The sequence below is a fragment of the Typopeltis vanoorti genome, chromosome 12 (genome assembly GCF_054136105.1).
Source record: "Typopeltis vanoorti isolate ZY-2024b chromosome 12, IOZ_Tvanoo_1.0, whole genome shotgun sequence".
NCBI classification, from domain to species: Eukaryota; Metazoa; Arthropoda; class Arachnida; order Uropygi; family Thelyphonidae; genus Typopeltis; species Typopeltis vanoorti.
In genome coordinates, this window is record NC_143560.1 from 60,235,618 (window position 1) to 60,249,608 (window position 13,991).

At 32.3% G+C, this 13,991-nt stretch overlaps 1 protein-coding gene across 1 annotated transcript in view; it reads right to left on the reverse strand.

Moving 5' to 3' along the window:
• Window positions 1–11,326: 11,326 nt before the first annotated feature.
• The window catches only part of LOC150100826 (peripheral plasma membrane protein CASK-like), a 710,225-nt gene continuing 707,560 nt past the window's right edge, over window positions 11,327–13,991 (reverse strand). Inside the window, exon 22 of the mRNA XM_090401913.1 lies at window positions 11,327–11,970. Within this exon, the coding sequence (XP_090258039.1) occupies window positions 11,791–11,970 (180 nt within the window). The 3' untranslated portion in view covers window positions 11,327–11,790. The remainder of the gene's footprint in view (window positions 11,971–13,991) is intronic.

Consider the following 13,991-nt stretch of genomic DNA (forward strand, 5'->3'; position numbering starts at 1 on the left):
GGATATGAAGCAGTGATTTGAATATGAGGGACAGATATCAAAGAGTGGAATATGATAAAGGACTTGAGTCCAGGAGAAGGCAGGTGACTAGGATTGTACAACAGGATACTGTTGTTTATTTTAAACATCAATGGTATAGGAAATGATTTAAGGAAAAATATTCAGTTGTTTGTGATAAAGAAAAGCTGAGAAGAGCAATACTCAATGAAAGATATAGAGATCCTGCAGGATGACAAACAGATTGGCGCTATGGGTAAAGATAACTGGCTGCCATTTCAACATGGCCAGGTGTAAGGTCATGTACTGTGGGATGAAAAGACCCCAAGCTGTGTGTTATACGGATGGAAATGAACTGTAGGAAATTGATGAGGGCAGGGACTTGAGGTGATTATGAACAGGGAGTTGAAGTTAGAGGGCTTATTGCAAAGGTGACCAAAAACAGCATATCAACTTACATGGCTGTTGAACAAACTAACAAGCAGAGACAAAAAAGGCTATCATTCCCCTTTATAAGGTTTGATAAGGCCACATCTAGACTACTGTATACAAATTCGATCCCATTCCATGGGGATAAAGAAGTGGTAGGAGGAATCAGAGGTGAGCGACAAAGATCGTGGAAGGTCTATGAAATACTCCTTGTTAGAATAAACTGAAGATCTGTGAGTTTCAAAAACTAGCTGTTAGGCAAATAAGAGGGGACATATAGAAGCACAAATTATTAAAAGGGCTTTAGATTGACACTAAACAATTTTTCAGTACATGGAAGATAAAGAACAAAGGGTCATCCCTGGAAATTGAAATAAGGGCATAGTTAACAGTGGATGGAATGGGTTGCCAGAAGTAGTTGTGAGTGCTTCATCAATGAACGAGTTCAAGGACAGATACAATGTGTATCTGTCTTATTGTATCTGTAAATAATATTACAAAAGCAGCTATTGAAAAGCTTAGCAATGGAGGAAAAAGTACTGGAAAAGGAATTAAAGATGATAAAGGTACATAAAAACTGAAGACAAAGATACCCTATGTGTGTGTGTGTGTAATAGTTACTCTGAAAAATGCTAAATAAAATCCAAAGTGATAGACCAGTAGTAGGAATATATTCAAGAGAAATGCAATCAGGAGTACATATATCAATACTTGAGGTAGAAAAAAAGCTATCAAAAACCTGAGATGTGTGAAAATCAGCTCTAGTAGATGACATTCAATCAGAAATGCTCAAATATGGAGGAATAAAAGTTTTTCAGTGCCAGCACACTGAGCAATTCAGGTCTGGACAGAAGGTCAAATTCTGGATGACTGGAGTAGAGCTCTCACAGTTCCCATCTATAAAATGGGAACAAAACAAACCATGAGAATTATGGAGGAATTTCCTTCCTTATTTACTGTTCCAAGTAAAATTTATGCACGTGTACTTTACCAGAGGCTAAGAAAAATTGTGGAAGAGAAACATGGAGACAAGCTGGATTCAGGCCAAATAACGGTTGTCAAGATCAGATTACCATTTTATGACAAACAGCTGAGAAACTGCTGGAATATAGCAAGAATCTGTACTTAAGTTACATACATCTGGAAAAACACAAGGTATCAAAAGTTTTTCTGAATGCTACAATTATATGGAGTAAATGGAACATTATACAGAGCAGTATTATTGTAATATGTATTCTATATTACAGTTATAAGTCAGCAGTTAGAACTGAAGGAAGTGTAAGGTGGTTTTGATGTAAAATCAGATGGAAAGTGAGGGGGTAATCTATTCCCACTGTTATTCATCATCTATACTGATTATTATGAAAGAAACATGAAGAAGCATTAAACATGATATCAAAATCATAAACTTAGCTCTTTGCTTTCAGCAGATGATGTCGTATGTTCCAAAAATCTAGTGCAAAGGATTCTTTAACTGAATAAAAGGTGTGACAAATCTGGCATGAAAATTAGCAATGAAAAGACCAAAACTATGAAAACACAAAGGTTCATATAAAATCAACTGCATCCTCAAAGGTGAATCCACAGAACAAGGAAAAATATTTCAGCTATTTAAGCATCATTTTTAAGTAAAGATAATAAAACATAAAAAAAGATAACAGAATAAGCAAAGGGTATATGAATAAGAGATAAATCAGTCGAAATGCTAAACTAGCAATATACAAATATTTTCAAAACAATTTTAACTTATGGATCTGAGAGCAGGTCAGAAATAAAACAGTGATCAAAAACTAGAAACCAGAGATATGAGAGTTCTGAGAAAAATTAGGATAGAAAACAAGATGACATTAACAGCAGAATATTAAATATGAAGAAATTAGGAAGGAATGCTTAAATGCTTTTGTTAGCATTTAAGAATGTGTGTGCAGAGCTAATCTAAGATAATATGGTCACCTAAGCAGAATGGAAGAGGAAAGGTTGGCAAAATAGGTGCTTGATGCCAAGATAGTTGGTCAACGACCCAGAGGATGACCAAAATCAAGGTGGATCGATGCAGTGAGAAGTGCCCTATCAACAATCTTCCTTTGGAGGAAGATTGTTGACAGGACAATAATAATGTAAATTTAATTATGTAGCCATGGTATATGATACCATGGCTACATAATTGCAACAAATAGCACTTCCACCAACCACAACATGGTGCCTTCATTCATACCAAACTTAGATACATCAAATGTTTATATTTTCACTCATTTTTGAGGGTAATCAGGAAAGTGACAGTGATGATAAATAATTATTTGCCTAAACAGTCTCCTATTTTTAGAAACATTTTTCATTCTGATTAGAATGAAAAATGTTTCTAAAAAAGTCACTAAGATTTTTTTTTTTTTGTACAAAAGACAAAGTATTCCTCATTCAAGTGGTCTTAACCAGCATGGTCAAACCGAGCAGTCAGATGAGGCATGAAAACAATATGAATTATGTTACTATGGCAATTAATATAGCTCATAGTATTAAATGCAAGAAATGACATGATTCTTCATCACTTTTCTTTCTTTTTTTAAATCTGAGATTTCTGTATTAACCAAATCTTACTAAGGCTGATTCCATAACTTTATTATTAATATTATTTTACCGAATATGGAAAATAGTTATTCAAAAATTAAGCACTTAATTTGATTACCTTTATTTCCTCTCCATCTGACAACGCTAGTGTTACACTAGAGAAATATAAGCTTTAAAGGTTTTAATAAACTTTAATATTCTTTTTTCTCAATGTTTTTTTTTTTTTTAATCTATTAAATCTAATGTAAGAACAAAGCATTTGTCAAATAAAGAAATATTTTGTTTCTTTCTATATAAACTGAACACAATTTTATAATTAACATGTTTTTTTTTTGTGCACGTGTATGTGAGAAAGAGAGAGAGAGAGTGTGTGTGCCCAAGCATATAGCACTTCCACCAACCAGAACATGGTGCCTTCATTTATACCAAACTTAGATATATCAGATATTTATATTTTCATTCATTTATCAATATCCAATTTTATTTATATTGACTGGAATTCATGCACACATAAACATATTAGTATTTTCTGCAGAGGTTTCTGTGGTTAAGAAGTTCAATATAATTATTCCGGTTTTGTGACCACATGTTTATTAAAGAAAACTGTTTTTAAAACTAAACAAGTACTAAAATTAACACCCGACAAATTTCGTTAGTCATCTCAGGGGTAAAGAGAACTAAAAGTTTAAAGCACAAACTACTAGAAATTACAAAAATTAGTTCATTTGTTGGTATTGTGAACATCAAAGCAGTTTGTTAAACAAACGAATAACCTATCATTACAACCTCTAATGCATGTTAGCTGGAGACAGTGCTATTTGTTGTCGTGTTCTGTGGTTCACGCTCACTCTGTGCGAGGTCTGAAATTGATAAATTTTTAATAAACGATGACCAAACTTGGTTTAAAATCAAACCTAAGTTTTTGTTGCATTGTGTAGGAATTTTAATCATATTTGCTGCCTCTTTGAATTTTCTTGTGAAACAATTCTTATCTATATAGGACGTTTGTTCTATCCCAGAGTACATCATGACCGGTAGAGGTTGTATGAAATGCTAATCCTGATTTATGTTCTCTCTTATTTTGTACATCCTTTTGATGTTAGCTCATGCGGATTTCTCCCGATCTCGCGACCTGGTCCACATAGCAGATGGCACAGGAACAGTGAATATTATAAACACCTGGTTTTTTCATTGGGTGATGTGGAGGTTTCAGAGGATGAAGAGATCTTGATATTTTTTTCAAGTGGCAGGAAAGTCACTTTTATGTTGTATTTGTAGAGAAGTTTGGCTAATTTATCTGTTACATTCTTGATATAAGGAAGGGTGACCGCATTCCTGAAATCTTGTTTATTTAAGTTTCTTGTAGGTGCTGCATTGAGAATTTTCCTAATTAACTTAGTATTGAAACCATTCAGTTGTAGGATCTGTGTTAAGTATCGTATTTCTTCTGTACTGGGGATGTTGTATGCTTTATCCCTTAAGGATTTTATTAGGCCTATTTTTTGCTTGGGGGTGGTGATGTGAAGTAGCGTACAGAAATCTTCCTGTGTTCGTTGGTATTCTATAGAATGAGAACGATAATCTGTTTTTTCTTTCATTTATTTCTATAAGGATGTCTAGAAGGAAGATTTTTACTTTCTTCTAGTTCCAGAGTGAATTTTATGTTAGGATGTAAGTTATTAAGATAGTTTTGACATTCTTAAGGTTTACCAGTACAGAAGAAAAACAGAAAGAAGAAATGCAATACTTAACACAGATCCTATAACTGAATGGTTTCAATACTAAGTTAATTAAAAAAATTCTCAATACAGCACCTACAAGAAACTTAAACAAGATTTCAAGAATGCAGTTACCCTTCCTTATAACGAGAATGTAACAGATAAATTAGCCAAACTTCTCTACAAATACAACATAAAAGTGACTTTCCTGCCACTTGAAAAAATATCAAGATCTCTTCATCCTCCGAAACCTCCATATCACCCAATGAAAAAACCAAGGATTTATAATATTCACTGCTCCTGTGACATCTGCTATGTGGGCTAGAAGGGGAGATCGGGAGAAATCCGCATGAGCGAACATCAGAAGGACGTACAAAATAAGAGAGAACATAAATCGGGATTGGCATTTCACACAACCTCTACCAGTGTACTCTGGGATAGAACAAATATAGATAAGAATTGTTCCACAAGAAAATTGAAAGAGGCAGCAAATATGATAAAATTCCTATGCAATGCAACAAAAACCAAGATTTGATTTTAAATCAAGTTTGGTCATCGTTTATTAAAAATTTACCAATTTCAGACCTCGGACAGCAAATAGCACTGTCTCCAGCTAACACATATTAACGGTTATATAGATCGGTCATTCGTTTTTTTTTTAATGAACTGTTTTGATGTTCACAATACCAACAAATGAACTAATTTTTGTAATTTCTAGTAGTTTGTGCTTTAAACTTTTAGTTCTCCTTACCCCGAAGATGTTAGTCTTGACGACTAACGAAACTTGTCGGGTGTTGTTTTTAATACTTGTTTAGTTTTAAAAACAGTTTTCTTTAATAAACAAGTGGTCACAAAACCAGAATAATTATATTGATATTAGTATTTTCTTTCAGCTTTCTCTTTCCTAAGAATGCTTATATGGATTCCTTGAAATTAATGTGACTCCGGAAGTCATTTCAAAATATATTAGTTCAGGTGAATATTTTTTCATATTCTGGATGTAGGGAAATAACCTGATAAGCTAATTTTTTATACACATTTTGGAACATTCTATATGTTTCAACACTATAAGTAATGCTTGAAACAACTTATGCTATAGCATGGTATTAGACGAAGTACTTAATGCTTTATGGAAGGCTCTGTCAGAAGTGTTCCATCAGTAGTGTGTAATGATGTATTCAAATTAAACTTTTTCAACAACCCAATCTATGAAAGGCTACATCTGCAATATATTATGAATAATAGCATGGGTGAGAATGGTTACGTATTCAAGCTGCTACTAACAGTCAAAGCAGTAGTCTCACATCAGCTGAAATTATCTACTGCTTAATCTCTTAATGATGAACTGTAAGTAGCATGTGATCTTCATCTGCCACTTACATCAATTTCAGATAATAATCTTATGAGAAGAGGTGGTGGCAGACTAGAAGAAATAGTCCAACCTGCAGAACCAAAATGAAGGGGAAAACTGTAGTAATTTATATTTTTTGCAACTGATTCTTACAAGGTCTACAGAATCATCTAGCAATTGCAAGTATTAACTGGCTGGTTTGTTTTGGAAGAAAACATCCAGCCACCCCATGTTCTTAATAGGATTGAAACCTAGGTTTTTCCATCTTTTTTCTGCGATGTAGATTGTTTTCATTGGATGACTCCAATGAACAGTCTACATCTCAGAAGAAAGATTGGAAAAAAAATCTTGCATTTCACACAGAAGGGAAAAATAACTAGAGCAATTTTCCAAACCATGCCAGAGCTCTGTTATAATCATCTCCCAGAAACTTATACTTCATAAGACATATTTTAATCTCTACAATAAGCAAATAATAACAGCTGATGATGAAGACATACTCAGAGCTATTAGTCTGGAATACAGTACTTGGTACTTGATCACTGAATGCTTTTAAATCTTTATTTATTCACAATATCATTTCACAATTGTTGCCACACGAGGCTTTTAATTTTGTGTGAAAATAATTTTTGTAAATTTGTTATTAGCTAGGTGATGCTAATAGTATGTTAAGCATATCCAGACACTTGGATATTTAAAATATATAAATAATGTTTTGAAGAGGGAAAATGAAGTAAGATGCCCATGTTTGCTTGGATTAAATTTCAATTTCCCTACTAAAGAATGATAAGAAATCCTGTGGCAACAATGATGGTTAACCATGTCTGTGCACAAGTGTGTGCAATTACAAAGCAAGCTAGGTTCTTAAGATTGTACTTCCTTGTTAAGTTCAAATTGCAGTAGATGTTTAGCACATGATAAGTCAACTGCTCTTAGTATTTAAAAATAAGCATAACCATGCAATCTTAGTGCAAACTATTATTGCTTGCTTCTGCTAATTTAAAATACAGATAAAAGCAATAATATAATAATTTTTTGTCAGTGCAGAGTCAACTCTTCTCAACAAGCCATGCTTTAACAGCAGATGTATGAAGGCCGTCCAAGGAAAAAAAGTGTCACAAATGGTTTAATACAAGAATTCCAGTCTTGGTCTGTACTGAACATCAACAAATACAAAACAAAACAAAAAATATATAAGAACCAAATGAATTCACCTTTTGTATGTATAGCAATCATGCCTTCCCCACTTTGCAAAGGCAATTGGGGAAGTGCATCCAGGTAGCACGACTACAATAGTACCTAAAAAAATAAAGCTGACCTCCAGATACCCTTCTTTTCTCCAACTCCTGCATAGCTGATCTAGGCAAATTACCTACTATACCATATACAGAGCATTACACATGTTCTGTAGTCATTCACCAAAAGTATTCTGAATAACCTTGATACAAAATAACCTATTATATTTTCTTTTCATTCTGATAAGTTGTAGTCCAGAACTAACATCTAGCCTATATCATCTCCCTATTCTTTTATACTCGGTTTGCATTTACCTAAATCATGGAAGCAAGCAGAATGCTATCTTGCAAATTATGTGATTTTATCTTATATCTTTCTTATAGGTGTATGTCTATTTAATAGAGGTTTCAATGAGCTGGCATCTATCAATTCTCCTATTTTCACTAAAATAGAAGAAATGATAAGCCTTAAACATAGCTGCTGAAATTCTTTTGCAGTCAAACTCTTCAAACTCATTGAATTTGCATATCCTTTTTTTTCCCTTTTCCAATTCCATCTATCTCTATTCTCTGGAACAGTGTTGCTCATGTAGTGTTCTCAGCAACTACAACTATTATGAAGAATATCATTGTTCTTCTTCACCTAACCTCTGCTTTCACATGGCACTAGTGAGTACTTCTGCAACATCTTATAAGATTGATTATATAGCATAACATACTGTTATGCTATATGTCCAGTGAAAAGATATGTCTCAACCAAAAATAATATTCAATTATTTAAGCATTAATAAACTGAAGCAGATGTAGATGATTTTCTCACTGAAAGTTACAGATGGGTTTAATTCACAGTGTTGCAGAGATATTTGGAAATATCTTCTGGCTTTACTGGAGCACCTGCAATAGCAAGAAAATTCACATTTGATGTTTAGAGCAGGATTTCCTGTTTATATAAGACTTGACCTGTAAGTATAATCACAATAATTCCTATAGGTTTTCAAATTGTTTATGGTGGGAGGATGTCATTAAACAAATAAAAAATGAAATTAGTATGTTAATTCAATTGAGATCCATTTGATCAATACCATTATTGAAATATAATTGATCCATGTGTTTATTTGGGTCTCTTTATCAATAATCAAATGGGATTACAGACAAAACATATCAAATTACTTGTCTATTGTGACTGCAGTCCCCCCCCCCCCCCCACAAACAGGGTTTTCCAGACTCATATCTATTTCCTGAATCTTAAAATGTTGTAGTAGCTCATATTTACAAATCACTTTTTTTTTTTTTTTTGAGAACTCTATGAGCAAAACAATTATTTTCAATAAATAAAATTACATGGCACACTGAAGTCTCATTTGATCTACATTTACTGTAAATCAAATATAGAGCAACACTGTTTATCTGATTTTCTCCAACCATACTTTTGGGCTTTTTGACCAATGGCAACACATTTAAGTAATGCATTCATAAGTTACACTCCTTACAGTTCCGGTGCTTCAGCCTCAGCGGTAGCAAAACATTCATAGCATTGGATATCAGCATTTCTTGTGAATATCTTAACTATTTACACTGTTACTTCACACAAAACTATACATAAAAATCTAAATTATACTTGACAAGAAATCACACTGTTTAATCCATTTACCCAAGTAGGCAAACAAAGTTTGCATGTGTAGTATCTTCATGACAAGGTTACTTGTTTATAGGAGGCTATAGCTTCATATCAATTGCCACAGTATCCCATAATGCAAAAACGTTATGAAAAGGACCCACAACCCAGGAAGATAAGGCTTAATCAATGTAGAAGTCATATTTTCCATACAAATAGTAAAAAGGTGTATCACCTTAATATTAAAACACTGGATCAGAGTTAGTTGTAGAAAGTTTTTTTCACTTGATAAGAAAGTAAATTATACTTAATGAGAAATTACATTCTTGCTTAACCCTTTTACCCACGTGGAAGCAGATTTGCACATGAAGTATCTTCATGACAAGGTTACTTGTAGAGAGAGACTATTGACTGTCCCATAATGCTTTTGCATTATGTGAAGGATCATTACTCAAGCTGTCAACCTTTATTGAAGTCTCATCAGTGGGAGCCAGATCGTATTTTCCATATCCAACTAGTAAAAAGGCGTATCACCTTATTAGTGGCCCTTTCCATAATGTTTACTGGGGCAATGATGTGAAGTCAACAGCCTGTTTATACAAGTAGCCTTATTGTGAAGATATTTCACAAGCAAATTTTGTTTGCTTATACTTGGATAAAAGGATGTGATTTCTTGTCAAGTATAATTTACTTTCTTACCAAGTGAAAACTTTCTGCATACATGAAAATCTGGCAGTCAATTTCTGTGAATTCACTGAAAAAAACAAAATGAAATGTATGCAAGACAAGCTGCTGTAGATTAACATTAAATGAAAACGTGCTAGTTTAAATAGAGGAAGATAAATGTTCAATTTATGTATTCAAAAAAACTTTAGATAAAGTACAGGATTCCATTCAAATGAATCTTATGCAGTCCCTCTAGTATGAATTATCAAAAGCCATTAAATATAACAACTGAGGAATTAACTGAAAGAAGATATAATGCCTTATGATTGGAAATAAGATTAGAGACAGGATGATTAGAAGATGGTGGTGCCATTAATGTGACAAAACGAAAGGTGGAAGACAGTTTTAGAAACAATGCAGTGAAAGTTTTACACCAATACATAACTGCTATGAAATTGTTATAAAGAGGACTAATAAAAACTGCAAAAGCAGGATGTGTTCAGTACTATTTTTTCACTTTCATAATGTCCACAAAAGTAATAAAACTTAGTGTTAATCCAGGAGAGGTGTGCATGTAATTTAAAAAAATTTTTTTTTTATTTTATATGAAAGTCATACCTGTACTTTTGAGACAACACATAAGTTGTATGAGCTTAAAGCATAGTTTTCTGTGATAGCTGTGTGTATGAACATGAATTTCGTAAGGTTTAAATTTAAAGTTTTATTTTATTTTTTTGATTTTTCATAATTGATAATTATGATTTTTAATTTATAATAATATCTATCTTGTGATTCAGAAAGATTCATCTTCATTTTTTTCCCTTTCTAATATCTATCTTGCAGCCTACAGAAAATCCATTGTTGAGTATAATAATGGGCATCTCTGATTCAGTGTGCAATTAATCCATATTATTAGATACATAAAATATGTGACAATCAAAAATTGTGCTTATACATTATTTAAACTTTTTTAAAAAACACATGTCTTGGTATAAATGAGGACAGCCCTGTACACAGTAAAAGCCAATTTCTTACTGACTGCATATTTCATTCACTTAGAAAACTGATAATTTAAGATACACTTAACTCAAGAGGCAACTTAAATATTAGCATTTTGTACCTCAATGTAGTGTATATAATACTTCCTTGAACTCATGAATTTCAAATATAATAAATTAAAAAAAAATTTTAAATAGTATATTCAAAAACAATATATAAAATTTTATTCTTTGCTATATTAAAGCTGAGATCAGTTATATTAATGATGACAACAATTAATAACTTTTCTGAGGAATTAAGAACAATTGATATTCTCACACACATGCAGACATTTAAGTTCAGCAGGCAAAAGGACACTATTTTTAAACTAGATGTTAATGTTTCATAGTTATTAACACCAAAAGCAAATAAATTATTAAGAACCATGCCAATTAAAATTTGAGTAATATATTTACAAAATATGGCAGGCAAAAAATTGCATTCAGAATTATTTGTACAGTGTGGTGATACAATAGTAAAAACATTTTCCAAGGACATGGAATCAATTTTTAAGAATTAAAAACTTTAAATCCACAGAATGAATGAAACCAATATAATATTGCTGATAATAAAACAAGGTTGGCACAATGAATACTGCCTTAAATTATATCCTTTTTCAACTTTTATAAAGGAAATTTCAAAATGACTGAAATTGATATTCATATTAACCCTTTAAAAGGACTCAATATTACCTATGAAAATTTTATAAAATAAAATATATTATATAAATGATCAGATTAGAGGAAAAAGCTTAAAACAGTCTGTTGATAAGTATATATAAAGTATATATATACTTTTTCTTTGTTGTTGTTTGTTTGCTAAACTACATAATATTCAAACTTGAAACAAATGACAGTCATTCATTTATAACTAATGATTCTTTATAGGAAAATGCTGTTTACAAAAAAACTCAACACTTTCAGAATATTAAACTTTGTGTGATAGAATTTATTTTGTCTTGAGCACCAGCAAGCCTTCTGCCATGGAAGAGGGAGAGCCACCATTACTAAGTATCTGAAAAATGAGCACCATGTCTCTCCCATCATATGGAATTAAAGGCAAGGGAACAAGTGGCACTTCTTTCTTGAGTTTCATTTACCACATTAGTAAATGTAGTTATTTGTATATTAGTTTTTATTCCTACTCTGATAAGCATATACAAAACATTGTACACTTTCAATATACCCAATTCACTGGTAACCACTGAGGAAGAGCACATATATTTTCAATTGCTTTCTCGAGAGTATGAATGGTTTCTTCTATATCATTGTTCACTATCGTTAAATCAAAGAAATGACCATATGCTTGACGCAAAAGATCACTCTCCTTGGCTAACCGTTCTAGGCTTCCATCTACCTAAAATGATAAAAAAAAAAATAGTGAAAAATTTGAAGTAACATTTTTTTGTTCTTACAAAGATTAAAATAACAGATTCCAGATATATTCAGTTAATCAAATAAAATTAAAATACATAAAGTACTCACTTAAATATAACATTCACGGTATGGTAAATCACAAGGCCGCAAAAGTTGACCAACAGCTTGGCAAGAGAATAAATGGCAAAACTGTCATTTGACATGAAGCAACCATCTTTTTACATTTTCAAAACTGCTTTGGAAAGTAATGATATGTTCGTAATTTCAAGCTTTGAAAAAATTCAAGCTATATTTTTTCCAAACCCATGAACAGGTTGTAAACCTATAGAACATTAGTATAGTCCAACAGGCAGCTAAAAGTTTGAAAATGAGAAACTTTGCTCTTGAAATCAAACATGGAACTTTTACAAATTACTTTATATTCTTCCAGTGATTGGAAGAATGGCCTCACATCACGCTTTCACTTAGCACCTTAAGATGTTTACACACATTTACTGTGGGATTTGAAATCATAGTCTGTTGAATTACTTTTGGAATTTGCAATAGAAACAAGTATGGCAGCTCACTGCTTGACTCTTCATAGGTCCTTGCCAGAACTATGTATTTTGATAAGTATAATAATAGAAAAGCTATTTTGTTCAGGAGCAGAACTACCTCGGGAAAAAAAAAAACAAAACAAAAAAACTTTGCCACAAAGAAACACATTACTAAGATATACTGCAATACATTATGGGTGGGGGTCACTACCCAGATCGGTTTCAACCTTTTTTGAGGTCTCCTCAGTGAGTAGCTAGACCCTAAATACCAAGGTTTTAGTAATACAGAGCCTTATCAACTTTACCTATACAAGTTGCAACAAGGTGTTTTTTTGAATAAGAATCTCTAGAGGAGATATAGAAGTAAAAAAGTTTTTTTACCTTGGGAATAATGTATATTAGGGTTACTAAGTAATTTTATAAATAAACGCGGTTATTTTACTCCTAATCCCAAGTAAGCAAACAGTTTTAGCAGTCTTTTTTCAAGTCTAAAGGTGGTGTTGCACCACCTTTAGACCTGAACTATGTTCAGGCACAAACTTATAAAATTACCTGGTAACCCTAATATACATTATTCCCATTATTCCCTATTGTGTGTGTGTGTGTGTGTGTGTGTGTGTGTGTGTATATATATACATACACACACACAATAGCACGTTAGATAGAACGACTTGAAAAATACAACATTTTTTTTTTTTTTTTTGTCAATTATGTATTGCATTTTTTGCCTGTAATTCTCAGTTTTTTTTGTAACTTCGATTTTTTATTACTGTGTTCTATCTTTAGTGGATACCTGAAGAAGGCTGAAACTAGTTGTATCATTATCATTAAAATTTAATATTCTATCTCGGTTTAAAGTCATTTAAAATTTATTCTTTAAAATGTATCATTTCAACTGAGTAGAAGATTAAGATTAAGAATACACACACACACACACACACACACACACACACACACACACACACACACACACACACACACACACACACACACACACACACACACACACACACACACACACACACACACTTTTTGGGTCTTAATTTGAATGAAAAGAAATTAGAAGAAAATTACATAATGGTAAGAACAGGGATATCAGTTTATTTCTTAATATACTAATTAAAGTAATCCTTGCTAAACATTCAAAACAAATTATTTGGCAATGTTCATCAAAATAAATTATTCAATACAAATCCCTATCTTTAGTTGACAATGAGGTTTCCTGAAATATTACAGGGAAAAAAAAAAAGTGAACTGCATGCACAACCACCAAAAAATTATGGCCTATTCACAAAAATAAAATTTTGAATTAGTGTTATCTCATAAGCAGTGGTAACAAGAGAGTATTAGCTGATACTGTGCAAAAAAAGCTGCCTGCCCTGCACCCAAAATCAGCAGTTTTTAAATATATAAAACAATAAAAATGCAAAATCAGGTAATATTTAATACACAGGTAAAGATGATG